The 18,419-nt window shown below is 35.2% G+C and overlaps 1 protein-coding gene across 50 annotated transcripts in view; it reads right to left on the reverse strand.

The window, feature by feature from the left end:
• Nucleotides 1-18,419, reverse strand: part of BAZ2B (bromodomain adjacent to zinc finger domain 2B) — a 315,913-nt gene that overhangs the window by 94,864 nt on the left and 202,630 nt on the right. For all 50 annotated transcript variants that reach the window (XM_077957047.1, XM_077957045.1, XM_077957032.1 and 47 more), the window contains 3 exons: nucleotides 8,171-8,381; nucleotides 878-970; nucleotides 607-668 (listed from right to left, as the gene is read on the reverse strand). In XM_077957047.1, coding sequence (XP_077813173.1) covers nucleotides 607-668; nucleotides 878-970; nucleotides 8,171-8,381 — 366 coding nt within the window. The remainder of the gene's footprint in view (nucleotides 1-606; nucleotides 669-877; nucleotides 971-8,170; nucleotides 8,382-18,419) is intronic.

Here is an 18,419-nt window from a genome sequence, read left to right on the forward strand (position 1 = left end):
TCACTTAATTTTTATCTATGAAAATTTAAAAATTACTTCTCTTACCTAAACTTAATTTTGAAAACCACACGGGGAGAAATATTGTAGATACAAGACAGAGAACTCTGGATTTGCTAAAATAATGCTCTCATCTTTTTTTTTTTTTTTGCAGTGGCAACTTTTAAGCAACCCTGAAAGCATTCAGAAGCAACGAAGGCAAATCTTATTTTGTATAACTTAAATTTAATTTTCTACTAATATTTTACATGTTTAAGAACAACAGGCTTTATTAAAATTTGAACATTTGGGTAATACACTTCATTGACTGATATATTAATTTAAAAATTCTGAAAATTGTTCAAGATATCAACTTATACAAAGTCTACAAGGATATTAAAGTACTTACACAAATTTACTGTTCGGTAATCATTTCTTTAAACACTTGGAAGTAGAATACTTTATTAAACAGGTAAAATTTTAATTAAGAGAAGATAGCAATTTTCTAAATAAGACACAAACATTAATGTGAAATACAGTTATTTAAGAAATAAAAAATAATGTACATTATTAACAAATCCTCAAAATAAGTTCCATATTTTAAAAGTCAGTTCCAATACATACACATACCTGCTGTTTCATAATCTTTATCTGTTCTTTTTGCTTTCGCTTCTCCTCAGCAGCCATTATTGCTACAACAAGAAGCCAAAGGATAGATATCATCAAAAAGGGAATGAAGAAAAGAAACCTCTCATGAATTCCCCAGTACTGACTCTTCGAGTTTAAGTATACATATGTAACAAACCTGCACGTTATGCACATGTACCCTAGAACTTAAAGTATAATAATAATAAATAAATTAAAAAAAAAAAGAGTTTATGTTATCATTTAAATCACTCACCTTGTTGTTTTTTGGCTTCTTTAGCAACTCGAGCCTGTTCCTGCTTTTGAAGTTTTCTCAAAAGCTTTATTTGTGCTGCTTGCCTGGCTATTTCTGAAAAACACAAAATTTCAAAGAATATTAACAACTTTGTGTAACTACTAACCTAAAACAGTAACTGTGTGAAAATGGTATCATCATAAAGGATATAATTTTTTTTTTTTTTTTTTGAGACAAAGTCTCGCTCTGTGGTCAGGCTGGAGTGCAGTGGCGCGATCTCGGCTCACTGTAATCTCCGCCTCCTGGGTTCGAGCCATTCTCCTGCCTCAGCCTCCCAAGTAGCTGGGATTACAGGCACGCGCCACCACACCCAGCTGATTTTTGTATTTTTAGTAGAGACGGGGTGTCACCATGTTGACTAGGATGGTCTTGATCTCCTGACGTCATGATCTGCTCGCCTTGGCTTCCCAAAGGACTGGGATTACAGGTGAGAGCCACTGTGCCCGGCCAAGGATATAATATTTAAGAAAATTGCCTAAGGTCAGACAGATACCAAGTAGGAGAGTGGTGTGGTAGACAATGTCGTGTTCATTCCAACGGAAATAATCAAATTATTTCACCAAATATGATCCCATATCTAGGACTACATAAAAATGAGGTTTCTTTTAATCTTTATCAGAGAGGCTTATTTAAGTACATTTTTTTTCACATTTCAAGTAAATCCCACTTAGTGGGAAAATAGCTGCTAGTATTTTAAGAATTGTAATGTAGCTTCAGTCCTAGCGTATATAAAAAAGGAAGACTTCCAATTAAAACAAATATAAAAGTCCCCTCCCACCCAAACTTAGTATTTCAATTAGCTATAATGGTTAAGTTCCTGAATCCAGTGGTATTTTCATTTATGACGGAGAGGGACTAAATCTCCTAAATGGAAAGAATGCAGAATTTCAATGACTTTTAAAGACAACCTAGTTCTTATTATCTTCAAGGACACATATGAAACTATGGTAGATGAACAAAATTAATGGCTCCAATTCTTCATTCCTCCTTTTATTCGTGCCATTTGTAATGTGACTTTGGAGCAATTCCCATCAAGAGGTGGAATATATTTTCCTGTCCCTTGATTCTGAAGTCAACCATGTGATTTTCCATGGTTAAGAGGTTGTTAGCAGTTGTGATGAAAACAGAGCTTGAAAGTTTAGTTACATTCTTTCTGCTTTTGTTCTTGTGCTTTGTCCATGACTGAAGATATGATTTGGGGACTAGGCTATTGGAAGATTGGGACACAGGGAGCCAGTTGACCCCACAAATGTGAATAAGCCCAGCCAAGATAAGCAAAGCTGCCTAGCTAATTTCCAGCTGATTCCATCTGCACAAGTGATTAAGAAAGTGTTGTATGCTACTAAGGTTTGGGGGTTGTCACCGAGCATTATTGTGGCAAAGGGTATAACAGACAAAGAAACCATGCAATATCCTTGCTTTCTTCTGCTGGTAAACTTGGTCTGAATACTTCTAACGCTAAAAGTGGTGTATAATGTTGATCATATCATCATTTTAGAAAGCATCACTTTGTATTAGACATTGTTATAAATTTTGTAGCCACTGAACAAAGAAACCTAAATTATGTTCATTGACAATGAATATAATTGCTAACACGTGAATCACTTGAGCTCTTACAAATTTCCACCATTTATTGATTGCAGGTACCGTTGTGTTAAATTTTTCTTTTTCTTTCTTTCTTTTTTTGAAAGAGTCTTGCTCTGTCGCCCAGGCTGGAGTGCAGTGGCACGATCTCGGCTCACTGCAAGCTCTGCCTCCTGGGTTTAAGCCATTCTCCTGCCTCAGCCTCCCGAGTAGCTGGGACTACAGGCGCCCGCCACCACACCCAGCTAATTGTTTGTATTTTTAGTAGAGATGGGGTTTCACCGTGTTAGCCAGGATGGTCTTGATCTCCTGACCTCGTGATTCACCCGCCTCGGCCTCCCAAAGTGCTGGGATTACAGGCGTGAGCCACTGCGCCCCGCCTGTTGTGTTAAATTTATATCACCTTGTTTAATGTTCACGGCTACTTTATAAGATCAACATTATTGCCCCACTTACACGTAAAATAATTAAGGCTCCTAGAGGTTAAATAGCATAGCCAAGAAAAAAACCCAGGACTGGCTGGGCACGATGGCTCATGACTGTAATCCCAGCACTTTGGGAGGCTGAGGTAGGTGGGTCACTTGAGGTCAGGACTTCGAGACCAGCCTGGCCAACATATGAAACCCCCATCTCTACTAAAATACAAAAATTAGCCAGGCGTGGTGGTGGGCACCTGTCATCCCAGCTAGTTGGGAGGCTGAAGCAGAAGAATCGCTTGATCCTGGGAGAAAAAGGTTGCAGTGAGTTGAGACTGCCCACTGCACTCCAGTGAGACTCTCTCTCAAAAAAACCCCCAAAGAAACCCCAGGACTTTCTGACGCCACAGTCTATATGCTACTATCTCTAAAAATCTTTAAGCAAAGTTTAAATGCCTTAAGATTTTAGCTAAGAATGTAACTGTATGTCCTCATAATAGCTGAAGTACAGTTGGTCACTATGGCCAATTTTCTATCACTGAGACTTTTAAGAAGGAGAAGGAATGAAAAGAGTCAAATTTCATCTAGTAAACTAGAAGTGTTATTGAAAAATAAAATGGAAGATGATAAAGTTTTATCTCCAATGTCCCAACCTTTTTCAAAATTAGGAGGTTACAGGCATCATCAAAAATTTCTGGGTTACACAAAAAGGATCTCCTGTTCACTAAATACTCTGGGACATAAAAACTTATAAACTGACCTGCAGGGTCAGCAACCTCTGATAATAATACGGGTGAAGAATATTATTCTCATCTATAATAATGCCAGATAAATATTTCTTTAACATTAAGGATGGAAAGTTTTGAATTCTACAATAGAGACCTGACTCTGTCTTGAGATGTAAAGATGTACTGATAAAAACATTTCCTAGAAAATATGGCATAAGTATGCTCTTTTGCTCCAAGCTAAACTGATATTCTCTAATATAAGTTTAACTTTTAATAAGAAAATTCTATAATATATATAGAACCATGTTTGTGTATGAGTGTATCAGTCAATTTCAAGCCCTACACAAGTCCACAATAATTTTTGTTTATTTGTTTGAGACAAGGTCTTACTCTGTAACCCAGATGCAGTGGCATGATCATAGCTTGCTGCAGTCTCCAACTCCTGGGCTCAAGTTATCCTCTCCCCTCAGCCTCTTGAATAACCAGGACTATAGGAGTGTACCACCTTGCCCAGATAATTTTTTAAAAATTTCTTTTTGTGGTCTTGCTTTATTGCCCAGGCTGATATTGAACTCCCGGCTTCAAGCAATCCTCTCACCTTGGCCTCCCAAAGTGCTAGCATTACACAGGTATAAGCCACTGTGTCTGGCCAGTAATTTAGAAAAATCTTTGGACCAAAAAAATTTTAAAGTTCAATTCACATCTTTTTACTTTAGCAAGAAATATAAAATTTTAATTAATCATTAAAAATTTACATAGCTTAAATTTTACATTATGGGCAGTTGGAAAAGAAGATGACATGAGAAAAAGGTCGGGCACAGCAGCTCACGCCTGTAATCCCAGCACTTTGGGAGGCCAAGGCGGGGGATCACCTGAGGTCAGGAGTTTGAGGCCACCCTGGCCAACATGATGAAAACCCATCTCTACTAAAAATACCAAAAATTAGCTGGGCATTGTGATGGGTGCCTGTAATCTCAGCTACTCAGGAGGCTGAGGCAGGAGAATCGCTGATTGCGGGAGGCAGAGGTTGCAGTGACCCAAGATCGCACCATTGCACTTCAGCCTGGGTGACAAGAGTGAAACTCCATCTCAAAATTAAAAAAAAAATAAAAATAAAAAAAGAAGAAAAAAAGAGAATACAAAGGAAAGAGAATGAGTTAGATACCTTGAAAAGTTTGTCCAAGCTGTAGAAATAAACTACTTCCAGTATCTTCTCATTTATTTGGTTTTTTGGTTGGTGAATATATTGTAATTACCTTTTGAAATATTAATTTGAAAAGTATCTTTTGTGGCTTACGAAATTGTCCACTTTAATTTCAAAGATGAAGTTTATTTTCATATAGAATTAGGGATATTTTGGATATAACTCATTTCTTTGATTTTAAGATGCTTTTTTAAACATCTTGATATCCCTAAGGTCAGAATGTAACTGACAACTGGCAGCTCTTTTCTTTCTTAGTGTACATCTTAAAATAATGGTGCCTGGTATAGATTACTTATAGGCATCTCAGTTTCAATCACATATGAAATGAATAGGTGTACTTGTTATTTTGGAAAATTTGAGATATTAATAGTATCAGTCAATCAATAAGCAGGTTATTTATATAGAATGGAAGTCTTTATCATATTCAAACTTTGTCAGATTTTTACCTATACACTGAGAAATTAGAGTTCTCATTTCACAATGTTTGGATGTACATTCTAAACTCACATTTATATCACTATTCTGAACCCTTCTTCAAATTAAGTCCGGTTTCTCAGTCTAGTTGGTCAGAGAAGGATAATAATATATAACAAAAACTTCTTCTAGAATCCTCTCAGATAACCCCCAAAGTGTTACCGTAGAAGGCTTTTAGAAATGAAAGAGTTGATAAAGTGCTTCATTTTTACTTTCTTTTCTTCCCAAGAAAAAATGCAAACAATACTCCATATACTTGTATATATAATAATGATTATTTACTCACTGTTAAATAATCTTTACATACATGTTGAAAAGGAGCACATGCAATATACAATAAGGTCAAAGGTAACAGAACTTGCAAAATGCAACCCAGTATATTATAACAAGGATAAACTATGTGATTGAATACAAATCAATTTGAAATCTGGAAGGAGAATATACATTTGGTAAAAGTTGAATAATTAACTTTTACTTTGTTACAACAAAAATATAGTTAATTTTCCAAATTTAAATTTGCTATTTTAGATTCTAACTTATAATGATACTTAGATATACCAAATATCCATGAAGAGCCCATGTTTTGATTATCAGTTAATTTCAAACTTTCTTATTTTATGCAAACAATGTCCACATTCCCCAGCATTAAACATTATTCAGAAGAGTCAATAGCTTACTGACAATATCAATTTTTAAAACCCATCTATGCCTGTTAATTTACTGACTTTTTCTTTTTAACCTTCACCAGTAACTCTTTGGGATGAAAGTCTTATAAGAAATCAAATCAAATAAAAAAAATCTGACTACCATACTGATATGGTTTGGCTCTGTGTTCGCACCTGAATCTCATCTCAAACTGTAATCCCCATGTGTTGAAGGAGGGACCTGGTGGGCGGGGATTGGATCATTGCAGGGGTTCCCCCCATGCTGTTCTCATGATAGTAAGTGAGTTCTCACGAGATCTGAGTTTTCTAAGTGGCAGATTCCCTTGCTCTCTCTCTCTTCTGGGTGCCTTGTGAAGAAGGTGGCTGCTTCCCCTTCCATTATGATTTTAAGTTCCCTGAGGCCTCCCAGCCATGCAAAACTGTGAGTCAATTAAACCTCTTTCCTTTATAAATTACCCAGTCTCAGGTAGTAACTTTATAGCAGTGTGAGAATAGACTAATATACACACTAACACAAAAAAACTTATATGATATTAAGTTATATGCTAGGCAGTTAAGCTATTAGTCAAAGTATAAACTGGAGACAATATCTGCCTGCTATCCACAAAAACTTGAAAATGATTTGTATAATATGTTTAGATTTGTATAATATATGCTTAGAAAAGTGTAATATATATTTATTACAATTGTATGATAGCAAAGATCTGGAAATAGCTTAAACAGTCATCAAAAAGAGACTGATTCAAGTCCATTTATTTTAAAAATCAAAAAGGATATACATGTACATGTGAATGGTCGCATGTGTATGTATGTGTATACATATTTCTGGAAAGATTAATTATTCCACTGATAAGAATGACAGTGTCTTTTATTTTATTTATTTATTTTTTAGACACAGGATCTCACTCTGTCACCCAGGCTGGAGTGCAGTGGCATGATCATAGCTCACTGTAACCTTGAATTCCTGGGTTCAGAGGATCCTCCCACATCAGCCTCCACAATAGCTAGGATTATAGGTGCGTGCCACCAAAGCTGGCTAATTTTTAAATTTTATTTGTAGAGATGGGGTCTTGCTTTGTTGCCCAGGCTGGTCTTAAATTCCTGGCCTCAAACAATCCTCCCACATTGGCCTCCCAAAGCACTAAGATTACATGTGTCTTTAAAGCATTCTATAGTATGAGTTTTGTCATGGATATTTGTTTTATAACAAAAAGCAAAGCAGCAACAGAGAAGTCAATATTATGATGGTGTTTACAATACATAGAAACAAGTCTTTTATACATTTCCTCGACATTTTGCTTATTTATAGGGATAATAAAAACCCATGAGAAGTAAAATTCTGTTAGATTTTTAAGTCAGTTTCATTATTAAACCTTTATTTTACATCGTTACATATCTTTACATATATGCCTTGCAAATACAAGGTATCTACACATATGTTGATATATTCAGACAGCCTTAAGCGGCTTCACATTTGTAACTAGTAACGCAAACTGCAAAGCCAAACTGTTCTATTTTACTCAGCCTTCTCTTTGCCATACATAGCATGGGACTTTCATGTTGAGAACTTATGTATAATGTCAAATCATTAATACAGTTTAGGTTATTATGAGCATTTTGAACTTGACAAATGATACTTTCTGGTTATCTTAAAAGTACTTTTTGATTTAAATGTATTAATTTGGTATTCTGAAAATATATATACTACATCTGGACTTACAGGAGAACCCGAACTAAAAGACTGGGGTTACTTACCAGTAATTGGAGTTCTCTGACTGAAAATTTACTCCACAGATCCACATATTTTGGAGTTATTCCCATGTACCACCTCAAGGAATCGGGAGCTGTTAAAATGAGAATTTCCAGAAGGTTGGCACGACCTTAAGGCATGTGCCAAGTGCTGGTTGATTCCCTTTCTGTGCAAGCCTTAAAAGCTTAACACCCACCTTTGTCATTCTAAATAGACAGGATAGGATGTGTTTATGAATAATGGTTCTGGAAAGATTACCTAATCAAAGAACTCCAGTTACCAGTGGGACTCCTTATTTTTTCATTTTATTCTAACACAAATATTTACTTTTTAAAAATTGAGAGCAGTGTCAATCCTAATTCAAAAATATTAGAAATACTTTTAGTATACTTTTTAGTATGATTATTAGTGTCAGACACATTACGTTTCTTACCTTGAGCTTGCAGTTTTCTTAGCAACTTTGCATCTGTGTTATCTAGGAATTCAGCATTGCCAACATTTGGAGGTCGACCCTTCCGACGTCTCATCCTGGATTCCTCTCTTGCTCGCTGTCTGTCTGGATTTGGTGGTCTTCCTCTACGGCCTTCCATTGCCCTGATACGAGGAATGACATCCTCTTCTTTCAAAAGACACCACTGCATTCCCTTTTAATTAACATTTTATAGAAATAATATATTACAAACAAAATAAACACGAGACCAATATGTCAGAAAATTCTAGCTAAAAATTGCATATATTTTGGAATGTATAACATTGGTATATAAACTTTAGGTATTTCATTTTTAAATTAAACTTAGATGTATAATTATTCATGGCCTTTGGTATAGCTTTAATATTCTTACTTTAATGACTTAAGCTTTAATTAAATATATAGAGAGATTTGTATCTGTATCTATAAACATATTGTTATAAATCTTAATCACAATTTCTGAACTATAATGACCATCGAGTTAGCAGATATTTAAAAATACTAGTTGTGGATTGATGCCACTATAGACTGCTTTTACGGGTTATCAGTTAAGCCAAAATAATACATGAAAGTTTCTCTTTATAAATATTACAGCTAATAAATTAAGACAGAAAGAGTTAGAATATCAGGATTCTGCAATACCTAATAAATTAGTGAATCGAAGAATTGAACTTGAATGGTTGTCTATCATCAAAAAGAGACACAACCAGACAGATATTAGCCTCCTAATGGAGGTTCATACAGTCACCTACCTACAAAGTAGTACTGCCCCTCACACACACACAAAAATCAAACCTGGATTTGATCAAGCCTCTAGATCTAATTACAATAACTTTAAAAGAGACACAGAAGTATAAGTTAAACTATATGGCAAAATCCATTCTGTGGGAAATTCTACAAATGACCTAGTTTCTTCAACAAATATGCTGCAAGAAGAAAGCTGTAGGAAGTTTAAATGAACCTTAAAATATGTATCAAACAAGCCCAATTTGTGGACCTTACTTGGATACTTATTTAAATAGACAAACTGGCCTGGCGTGGTGGCTCACACCTGTAATCCCAGCACTTTGGGAGGCCGAGGTGGGCGGATCACCTAAGGTCAGGAGTTCGAGACCAGCTTGGCCAACATGGTGAAACCCTGTCTCTACTAAAAATACAAAAATTAGCTGGGCATGGTGACAGACACCTGTAATCCCAGCTACTCAGGAGGATGAGGCAGGAGAATGGTTTGAACCCAGGAGGCGGAGGTTGCAGTAAGCCGAGATCACACCATTGCACTCCCGCCTGGGGGACAAGAGCAAGACTTCATATCTAAATAAATAGACAGACAAACTGTTAAGAAAATTTGAATAATAAAGAGACAATTGAAAATCTGAGCAATGACTGAGAGTTGATGATATCAAGAACATATCAATGTAAATAAGTACAACCACTATGGAGAACAGTTCAGAGGTCCCTCAAAAAACTAAAAATAGAGCTACTATATAATTCAGCAATTCCACTGCTAGGTATATATCTAAAAGAAAGTAAATGAATACATTGAAGATGTATCTGCATTCCCATGTTTACTGCAGCACTGTTCACAATAGCCAGGATTTGGAAGCAACCCATGTGTTAGATGGATAAAGAAAATGTGGTAAATATACACCACACAATATACACCACACTATTCAGCCATTAAGAAAAATGAGATCCTTTCATTTGCAACAACATCATGGATGGAACTAGAGAATATCACATTAAGTGAAACAAGCCAGGCCCAGAAAGATAAGTTTTGCATGTTCTCACTTATTTGTGGGAGCTAAAAATTAAAACAATTGAACTCAACGGAGATAGAAAGCAGAATGATAGTTGCCAGAGGCTGGGAAGGATAGTGAGAGGAGAGGGGAAAGGGAGTGGAGATGATTAATGGTTATAAAAAATAGGTGGGTAAAATAAATAAGATCTAGTATTTGATAGCACAACATGGTGACTACAATCAACAATAATTTATCATACATTTAAAAAAACCTAAAAGAGTATAACTGGATTGTTTGTAACACAAAGAAAGGATAAATGCTTGAGGTGATGAATACCCCATTTACTTTGATGTTATTATTTTGCATTGTATGCCTGTATCAAAGTATCTCATGTGGCTGGGCGCGGTGGCTCACACCTGTAATCCCAGCATTTTGGGAGGCTAAGGCGGATGGAACTCCGGAAGTCAGGAGTTTGAGACCAGCCTGGCCAACATGGTGAAACCCCGTCTCTACTAAAAATACAAAAATTAGCTGGGCATGGTGGTGGGTGCCTGTAGTACTAGTTACTTGGGAGAGTGACACAGGAGAATGGCTTGAACCCGGGAGGTGGAGGTTGCAGTGAGCCGAGATGGCACACTGTACTCCAGCCTGGGCGACACAGCGAGACTCCATCTCAAAAAAACAAAAACAAAACAAAACAAAACACTCGTGTACCCCATAAATATATATACCTATTATGTACTCACAAAAATGAAAAAATTAAAAAGAAATTATATATTAAAAATATAATAATGGTACTGTGGTCATGAGTCCTTATCTTTTAGAGTTACAAATGGAAACATTCCTTCAACAAATTTTGGAAGGGAGAAGTAGATGAGGGTATATGTAAAGCAATATTGGTCAAAATGATAATTCCTAAAGCTTATGATGGGTACAAGGTATATATTATCAGTCCATCTATTTCTGTATATATTTGAGATTTCCCATTATAAGCCTCCTAGTGGAGGCACACACCAACACAATGCTAGTGTATTGTAAGAATAATTTTGTGGCCGGGTGCAGTGGCTCATGCCTATAATACCAGCACTTTGGGAGGCCAAATTGGGCGGATCACAAGGTCAGGAGTTCGAGATCAGCCTGGCCAATACAGTGAAACCCCATCTCTACTAAAAACACGAAAATCAGCTGGGCATGGTGGCGTGCGTCTGTAGTCTCAGCTACTTGGGAGGCTGAGGCAGAAGAATCGCTTGAACCCAGGAGGTGGAAGTTGCAGTGAGCTGAGATTGCGCCAGAGAGCTGAGATCACGTCACTGCACTCCAACCTGGGCGAAAGAACAAGACACTGTCTCAAAATAAATAAAATAATAATAATACAACTTAGCACATAAATACATGTATCCTGCATGTGTCAATCAAAATAAATACACTATGTTATATTACCTTATAGTCGAAAAATAATATGTTCAGATATAGGAGACATATTTTAAAAATAACTGTCTTACTGTTTCTTTTTAAGAGTTAATTCCTTCAGTATGAAGGTTAAGGAAATTTTTTAAATGTGTTTTTCTCTAAAAATATCCTTGAAGCAGAAATTTTGCTTGAGACACTAGAAGAAACTGTGTAACCAAAAATAACCCAAAGTTCTTGAGTTTTAGGTTAAACATGATTTGCCTAACCTGGGGCAAGGAGTCTATGAATATTGCAGTTAATGGGTACTAAATTGTACATGATTATGGATAATAGCTACATCCTACATTCCAAGTATTGTGTTTTGTTCCAGATACTTTAAATAGGCTACACTTTAATCTTCACAACATTTCTACCTCATATGGTGGGTTTTATCGTCTTTATATTACAATTGAGGAAATTCAGGCTGAGCAAGGTTGAATAGACAGCAAAGAACAGACTGTGATTCAAACCCATGACTGTCTCACTCTAAAACCTGTGCTCCTGACCACTATGAGTACTTGATGGTATAAAGATGTTCTTATACTTGATAAGTGACAGATCATAACATTTAGCTATAAAAGCACAGCCAAGATTATGTCAAGAAAAGACTGTCAGAAAAAAATTAATGCATATGTTCATACATATATATGCTAAAAATAACATCTATACTAACTCCTTTCAGTAATTCTTATGTTAAAATAATTTTAAAAATTAATTCTGAGGAAAATGAAAATCTTTTGCTGAGATTCCAAATGAAGTCAGTAGGAACAATAGACGTACAAAGTGTATTTTTAGGCCATAAGCCACTAAAAAGGAAGACATCAGAATAGTTTTATGTTAGGTTATGTTCACCAGCATAGGAAGCTTTTGATTAGTTTAGCTTTTCATTTTTTTATTATGTTCTTAAGCACCAAGGCAGCATGTATCATATAAATTGAAAAATATAAAGGTGACATTCATGATACTTGAAGAGAAGAGGGACTAATAAAATCCTATAAACAAATCTGCATTTGGTTTTTAAAGTATCTTATTAGTAAAATCAATTTTTGGCCAAAATTTTAAGAGTTTTATCAACTTTTCTTATCCAGATATAATTTTTACATAGTTATGTTTTTATTCAGCTAGGAAAATACACCTGTGTCAAAAGAGGAACAAAATATGTTGGTGCCTAAAACTTACCAGACAAATATAGTGACCATATCATTCACATTTTTGCCCTTGGCATTTAAAAAGTAAATACTTTCTAAAGGGATTGCATATACTGGATTACTTATAATGTCTTCTGACTCCTAGATTTTAGAAAATGAGAAAAGAATCATTAGGAAAATCTGAAACTTATACTACAGCTTTAATTCATTGAAGAGCCAAAATAATTGTGGGTGAGAACAAATAGTATTTTTCTCAATAAATTTTTCCTCAGGAAAAACAAATACAATTTATATCATTTGATTCACATGCCATTGGCTTTTTATTTATCAGAAGAATTTAATGTTTATATATCAATTTAATTATAAGAATTTAATTAATATATATCAAAAGAATTTTTTTCTTGATTTCTAAGACTTAAGATAGTATATATTTCCTGAAAATAACTGTTGTTAAGATTTTTAAAACATGGCTAAGAAAAGATGATCAACAAGATGGAGATAGCAAAAGATTATTATTATTACTATTATTTATTTATTTATTTTTGAGATGAAGTCTCACTCTGTGGCCTAAACTGTAGTGCAGTGGTGCAATCTCAGCTCACTGCAACCTCCACCTGTTAAGTTCAAGTGATTCTCCTGCCTCAGCCTCCCAAGTAGCTGGGATTACAGGCACTTGCCACCACACCCGGCTGATTTTTGTATTTTTAGTAGAGACAGGGTTTCGCCATGTTGGCCAGGCTGGTCTCAAACTCCTGACCTCAGGTGATCCACCCACCTTGGCCTTCGTTTGGATTACGTGTGTGAGCCACCGCGCCTGGACAAGATTATGTTAATTACATTATTCTAATTCTGCTTTCAAGGGTTGGTAATTTATATTCTTAGTGAATAATACATTCACTTCCATAAATACTACAAAGAGAAAGAAGGATAAAAAGAAAAGCGTTTATGTTTTATTTTGGAAGATGGAATAATCCAGGTAAACAAGTTAATGAAATAAGTGCAAGTACACTGTAAAGCTGTAATATATTATAAAAATGAAGTTTTCACTACTTAAATATTTGTTGAGGCACGTTTACTCCGAGCAAGGCATAACATTACCTACAGGTCAGCTAGAGAGAGTCCTTTTCCCTAAAGGACCACATTTTTAAGAAGGACCTCGGGCTCAGTCTATTCTAAGGCAGGTGACCGTAGGACCACACCCTCAGTAATGCGTTAGAAAAAGAGTTTAGAGCTTGGGAGAGAAAGCCGTCTCAACTGCCCATATAAAAATTATGATGGCCTGGATTAGAGCACAGAAATTAGAGCTGGAAAGAGAGATGAATAGTACATTGGTCTTTTGGGAGAGAGAACTGACTGAAATTGAACACTGCCTGGATGTGAAGGAGGAAAGCCAAAGACCAGAAAGGCAGTTAAAGTTTGGGGTAGTCTCTAAACAACATGGAAAAGGGAAACAAGTGGCAATGAGGTTTTCTTACTGAACAAATAAGGATGGAGAAATATTTGAGAAAACTGGAAAATAAATTTATTGCTCAACTTTTTTATGACTTATAAACAGACTTTTAAAGAAAGAAAATATTTCCTTTTAGTGAGTTCTTATTTTCTGTATTCAGAAATTCAAAAGAGATCATGAAATTTATTTTCAATATGACCTTCCTATTTCAACATTTCTGTTATACAGTCTTCATAAATAAATGACTCCAAAGGATAGGTGAACCCTTCATGAGGGACTGGTTTGTTTTCACCTTATCTTATAGACAGTAAATTGCCTAATTAACTGGGTTTCCCACGTTTCACTGAAAGCTAAAGTAAATATGTGGTTTAGCAGCCACGTTTAGTCTTAATGGGATGTGTTCTCAAGTCTCATTCCTGATTCAATTTTACACATTCTGGCTTGACTTTTTCTTTTGTTGCTCCCATTTTTTAAATACTTGTAAGCTGAGTTATTTTTTGGGAAAAGCAGTATATAATTATGTAAATGCAGTCTCCCAGTCCACTAAAAGCCGATTAGCTGAATGATTTATTTGCCAAGTTATTGATGACTTTTTAAAAAAGTTTTAGTATCACCAAGACTTTGATGCAGCAATTTCACCATGGATTTACAGTCCTGTGCCATTAGATGCCCAGCTTCCCAAGTTAATATTTGAGATGCCTAATACTGTCCTTCTTGAATGCTCAGTGTTATATAAGTGAATGGAGAGACTTTCCCCTACTCTTCTCATATTTTTCTGGATTGAGACCTGTATCTATCCCAGTCCTTGCTTCTGGTAGTAAAATATTTGTGGTGCATGTTTTAAATCTGGATTAAGGCAATTGGTCTGACAATTTAAGGCCTATCAGTCATTCAGTGGATTGATCATTTACCAAATTGATTTCTGGTTAAATAATTTTCAGTAAATTTAATCATAGCTTAAGTAAACAAAGTTAATTTTTTACTACTATTCCTTTTGAAACTATACTTTCAGAATCCTTTACTTCCCAATTTGTTTATATGAAACTTTTAGAACGTCACACCTAAAAGCAAATCGATCTTAAAGACCTCTTTTATGCATTTACATTACAGATGAGAGAATTAAGTTAGCTTCAGCGTAAGTAATGTAAGATACTAAATTACCCTGCTAGAACTAAAAAAAATTCTTAGGGCATGAGCAAAGAAAGGGTATCAGATATTTGTGACGAAATTTGACAATTCACATAAAAAAATTAACATCATGAAAAAAATCAAAATTTTGTTGGATTTCTTTATGCCTTTTCACAATTCAGTATTATGTCTCTTTCTAGCTACTTAATAGTGCCAGAGGTAGGTAGTGAAAGGGTGATAGATTACAAACTTTATGACAGATATTCTTAAGCCACCCTAGTCATATAGCTTATTATACCATACACTACATAGCACTTTAGATGTGAAACAGTAAGAACTGTGAGGAAAGGTGTCATCTATTAAAAACACGTGAGAAAGATGTGGTTTGATACAACTGTTTCCACAATGCTGACTATGTTTTCTACTTAAAGTATGTCATCCTCTAATAGTCAACGACTTTCAATATCTCCTCCTCCTATATCCTTCGATTCATACAGTCGTCCTCCTAGTATAGGCCTTGCCTAGCCACAAAAATCCTACCTGGTAGATCAGTGACATAAATTTCCAGACTTTTAGACTTCTGGTACTGATCTTTCATGTTCTCAGTGTCCATTCGTGCCCACGGCTATGTTGCATTAGGTGTGACAGTTAACAGCAGAGCTGAATTAGAACTCTGGTTGTTGACTTCCAATCTTTTGTTCTTCACTTAATTTGAAATAATTACCAGCATTAAATTGTGCCAGAAACTGTGTGTTGCCTACCTTACTGTGAAGCCTCCTCTTAACAAAACCCTAATTTTTAGCTGGGCAGTATTCTGCCTACTGTTTTATCTTCCCCAGAGAATAAGCTTCTCTAAACCAACAATCATTTTTTTGTATTCTTCAGTTTCTCTATGAACATTAGTTTTTCTTCAAATTCAGGCTTTCAATTTCATTTCTGTACTCAAAGGTGTGTTCACAATTTGTCTATGGGAAAATGCCTTTAGGGGACATCTACTTAGGGAAAAAAATGCCTGGCACATTAAGTATTTGTCACAAATATTTACTGATTAAATGACTCAGAAAAAAAGGCTCTTTTCATTAAGAACTGTAGACATTTTACTTTTTATGGACTTGTGCATTAAAAAGAAGAAACACTACTTTTTTCTAAATGCAACATCTCAAAGAAAAAAAGCAACATTTTCAGAGTCATTTTAAACTTGCTTCTTCCTTGTATCTTTCAATTTTATGCTTTTTTTGGCCTGATAACAGTAGACATTCCATACTCTAATGCTTCTAAACGTCCTGTTTGAAAAAAATAAAGTTAAGGTCTTCATGCTTAGATGTATAGCTTACTACAATTCACAAAAAATGCATTTCAAGGTAGATCATCATGTATTTCAAAATAGTATGTCATTAACAATTTATTTTGATGCCTTCCTCTATTCCTAAGAAATATATAAATACCTCTTACCTTAATATTATATTTAGGTCAATAAAAATAATGCTATTTTATTACCAAAACATGTCTAGCTCAACCTTACTTTCTTTTATTCTGACAATCAAACACAAAGTAAAATAAAAACAACAACATTTTATTCAACAAGTTTTTTATAATGTGATGAAACAGAAGTCTGTAAGAAATTTATTTACCTTACACCATTTTCAAACGGGTTTCTAAAACTGCCAACAGAAGTTCATTAAAAGGCAGCCAGCCAGTACAGCATGGGCTTATAGAGATTATTACAATTGTTTTGTTCCATGAAGTCTATCACTCTTCTAAAATCAAGATTTTTACAGAAGCTGGTAAGAAGTGCTTGAAAACTATCAGTATGCTGAAAAGTAGCCGATTCTACAAATTCCTCACTACATCTGTGGACCAAAATAAATAAAACTGATAATGGATACATTAAGTGTATCTTATTCCCTATTTCTTTCTTCCCTTTTTTTTTTTTTTTAATTAGAGACAGGGTCTCAATCTGTCACCCAGACAGTCGTCCTCCTAGTATAATGGCATGGTCATAGTTCTCTGCAGTTTCAAACTCATGGGCTAAAACAGTCCTTTTACTTTAGCCTCCCATGTAGCTGGGACTACAGGCATGCACCATCATGCCCAGGTAATATTTTTATTTTTTGTGGAGATGGAGTCTTGATACATTGCTCAGGCTAGTCTTGAACTTCCGGACTTAAGCAATCCTCCTGTCTCAGCCTCCCAAAGTGTTGGGATTACAGGTATGAGCCACCATGCTGGGCCTTTTATCCCCATTTCATTTGTAATCCTATTTTCTTGAATTAAGGGCATCTCTTTTTTTAAAGGTAATAATTACATTGTCGTCCTTCAGTAAATGATTAATTTACCTAAATTTTAATAATATAAGCTCACACACCTCTCATCTTATTGTACTATACAAAAGTTAGTTAATATTTTCAACAAATGCTTGCTGTTAATATTAATAAATACATATAAAATCATATCTTAAGCCCAGAAATATCTTGAATCAAAAAATGATTAAGCAAAATATCCATGGTACTCAACAAGAAAAAATAAAAGGCATCCAAATAGGAAGAGAGGAAATCAAACTATCTGTCTTAACAGACAATATGATTCTATACCTAGAAAACCCTAGAGACTTTCACAAAAGGCTCCTAGGACTGATAAACGAGTTCAGTAAGGTTTGAGGATACAAAATCAATACACAAAAATCAATAACATTTCTATATGCCAATAGCATCCAAGCTGAGAGCCAAATCAAGAACGCAATCTCATTTATTATAATAGCCACAAAAAGAACAAAATACCTAGGAATATAGCTATCCAAGGAGGTAAAAGATCTCTACAACAAAAATGACGAAACACTGCTGAAAGCAATCAGAGAAGACACAAACAAATGGAGAAACGTTCCATGGTCATGGATAGGAAGAATCAACATTGTCAAAATAGCCATACTGCCCAAAGTAATTTACAGATTCAATGCTTATTCCTATCGAACCACCAATGCAATTTTTCACAGAATCAGAAAAAAACTATTCTAAAATTCATATGAAACCTAAAGAGCCTAAATTGCCAAAACAATCTAAGCTAAAAGAACAAAGCTGGAAGCATCACACTTACCCGACTTCCAACTATACTACAAGGCTACAGTAACCAAAACAGCATGGTACTGGTACAAAAACAGACACACAGACCAATGGAACAGGACAGAGAATCCAGAAATAAGGCTGCACACCCATGACCACCTGATTTTTGACAAAGTCAACAATAACAAGCAACGGAGAAAGAACTCCCCTATTCAATAAATAGTGCTGGGATAACTGGCTAGA

Source organism: Macaca mulatta, chromosome 12 (assembly GCF_049350105.2).
Source record: "Macaca mulatta isolate MMU2019108-1 chromosome 12, T2T-MMU8v2.0, whole genome shotgun sequence".
In the NCBI taxonomy this organism is placed as follows: Eukaryota; Metazoa; Chordata; class Mammalia; order Primates; family Cercopithecidae; genus Macaca; species Macaca mulatta.